The sequence below is a fragment of the Montipora capricornis genome, chromosome 11, assembly GCF_036669925.1.
Source record: "Montipora capricornis isolate CH-2021 chromosome 11, ASM3666992v2, whole genome shotgun sequence".
Classification (NCBI taxonomy): Eukaryota; Metazoa; Cnidaria; class Anthozoa; order Scleractinia; family Acroporidae; genus Montipora; species Montipora capricornis.
Window position 1 is genome coordinate 38,703,304 of NC_090893.1, and position 2,500 is coordinate 38,705,803.

General features: G+C 40.0%; 2 protein-coding genes across 4 annotated transcripts in view; one reads left to right on the forward strand and one right to left on the reverse strand.

The window, feature by feature from the left end:
• LOC138024252 (uncharacterized oxidoreductase YjmC-like) overlaps positions 1–1,270 on the forward strand; it is a 23,620-nt gene extending 22,350 nt beyond the window's left edge. For both annotated transcript variants that reach the window (XM_068871402.1, XM_068871403.1), the window contains exon 12: positions 936–1,270. In XM_068871402.1, the coding sequence (XP_068727503.1) occupies positions 936–986 (51 nt within the window). In that variant the 3' untranslated portion in view covers positions 987–1,270. The remainder of the gene's footprint in view (positions 1–935) is intronic.
• A 1,129-nt stretch (positions 1,271–2,399) lies between these two features.
• The window catches only part of LOC138024232 (guanine nucleotide exchange factor subunit RIC1-like), a 62,791-nt gene continuing 62,690 nt past the window's right edge, over positions 2,400–2,500 (reverse strand). For both annotated transcript variants that reach the window (XM_068871361.1, XM_068871360.1), the window contains exon 34: positions 2,400–2,500. This exon is cut by the window's right edge and continues 929 nt beyond it. The gene's annotated coding sequence lies outside the window, so the exon portion shown is untranslated.

Genomic DNA, 2,500 nt, shown 5'->3' on the forward strand with positions numbered 1-2,500 from the left:
CTACATAAAAAGACAGACTGATTTCCCAGGGTTAAAGAGTTTCCACCAATTCGTTAGCTAAAAGTTACTTGCATGGGAAAGAGAGTATGTCAACAAGTGCAGAAGTCTGAATAGAGGGGCAGAGCAAGCACTTCTAAAGGCTGAATGAAGGTTAAATTCATTGTTGATGAAGTGTGTAAATGGAAAGAATATTAAGGACGACTGTTCACGCAGCTGAGAGGAGCACAAGCGCGGAATTAATGAGGACTTAATGAGAAATTGAGGACCACGTACAACGAAAAGGCTGTTCAGAGCTTCAATTTGCTGACTTTTTGCTTGATAAAATGTTAGAGTCGCGAAAGTGGGAGGCTGTTCAAGGAAGTGTAGATACTGACTGGAAGTGCAGACTGTTCTGAAAAGTGAAATTGAGTCGAGTAGAGATGCGCTCAGGGAAGACACCAGGAAAAGAACGGACCACAATCTCTTAACCTTGCCTTTTTACCACCTTCCGGTAAAACTCTGCTAATCTGCTCTCGCTTGAGATACAAGTCTGTGTCAAATCAAGAAAAAGATGTACAAAGATGTACGTGCAACACAAGATTTAAATGCGGCGCACACCCACAATAATTTTTGGCGTTTTCACTTTATCAAGTTTAGGTGAGGCGTTCTCCAACACAGACCGTACATTATTTCTCTGGAGAGGTTGGCTGGGTATGAATATTTAAGGAGACACAAGTACGCTCTTATGATCTTTGCCACTGGCTGGGCTATTCAGAAATAATTACTACCAGGAGTAGCCTTCTAGTGTTATGGGTGTGAAGTGTGAGTTTAATTGGAAAAACCTGCAGCATTGCAAACAAAGCCAGTGTTATTTTGCAGATTCAAATTTATGAATTGAATACTTGGCATGAAGCTACCTTGTGAATAAGCATCTCTCTTTCCTTTTTGTCTTGCAGGATAAACTTGCTGATGAGCTTAATGTAGCACGTATGCCGACCAAGGAGTAAAGTCTCACGTTGCAGTTTTTACCACAACGTAGTGACCGTGTAAAGTAACTCAATATTCTTATCGTCGCAGGTGTACTAGAACGAGCATTGAATTGGGCTGTTATGGATAAGAATATTATCGTTTTCCCAGCAATAGCCTCATTTACAAGCTTGATTCAGTTCAAACATAAGAACATCAAGTTTGTTGTCATTAAAGGCCCGATGTATAAAGCCGAGTGGGAGGACATAAAGTTTCAACTTTTAAATTCTGCATTAATTATTTAGGAATAAATTCGCGGTTCGTAAACCTCTGGTCAAGTCTGTTAATTGATTGTAATATACCCAGGCATAATTTAACAAAAGTTGGGACCTGAAGTTGAAAGGGGCTAGTAGGCAAAGTTAGGTATCAAACCATGCCACTTAGACATAACTGTGAAAAGTTCATTTCTAGCTTACATGGTGGCGTGATCCGTGTAAGTGTCATTCATTCACTTTTTATCACCAAAATCTTCAGAATATTTGACTGGTATGTAAATGGTTAATTATCGTGTTGCTGTGTTCAGCTGTCAACATTTCCAGAAGGAGAAGGTGAGTTTTGCTTTCCCTTTGGATTATCTGTCAATGAATTTTATAGAATTGTTCAAATGGAATGGGCCGTTCGCAACACAATTTTTCCTCATCATTAATTTTTGTTGATCATTTCAACAAACCAAAAACCAACCGCTTTCCAGTTGGCGATGGTTGCATAAGTACCTCTCTTACGGATGAAATTGTGATTGTCAGGTTTGCATCTAGAACCACCGACTTTTTGGTACACGCTTAGCACTAAGGAATTGCTCATCAACACGACAGTCACTTTGTGCAGTTTTCTTTGTTTCATTCCTCCTAAATGTCCAAACTGGCTTATTTGAGATATGTGCGATGAGATCTTAGAATATTTCAAGTTTCATATATTTCAACTACTACGGAATGAACGTGAAGTGAAAGTCAGTAAGATCACTGTAGTTTGATAAGCAGCTGCAAGCGATCCTGGAAAAATCTAGGCCTGAGCAGGGTTCAAACCCATGGCCGTTTGATTCCACTGCACTCGCTTGCTCTTGCTACCAAATGACCTATCACGCCAGTTGAGAACTGTTCAGTTCAAATCATATCCTGCTATTCTTGGATTTCACATGACGTCACGGCCGCCATGTTGGTGTCCCCAAACAATGAAACGGCGGCCATGTTGGTGGCCCGATCCAATCCTCTGGGAATTGAAAGTTATTAGTATGCTTACGCTAACGTCTTCTTTTGTTTTCGTTGAAAAACATGGCTGTTGATCACGTGAGTCAAACCCTAGAATAGATGACTGAAATGACTTTGGAATATATGAACATTCTTATAATCAGGTTTGAGTCCCGTTCAAGAGTTTATAAGTTTCTGATCTAACTGGGATGATCTTCCTTCATCTTTATTTCATGTCAATTCCACGTCAATTCCACAGTTCGATTATATCTCTCTCACTAACGGAGTTCGAGGTCCCCTATTGTAAGTTA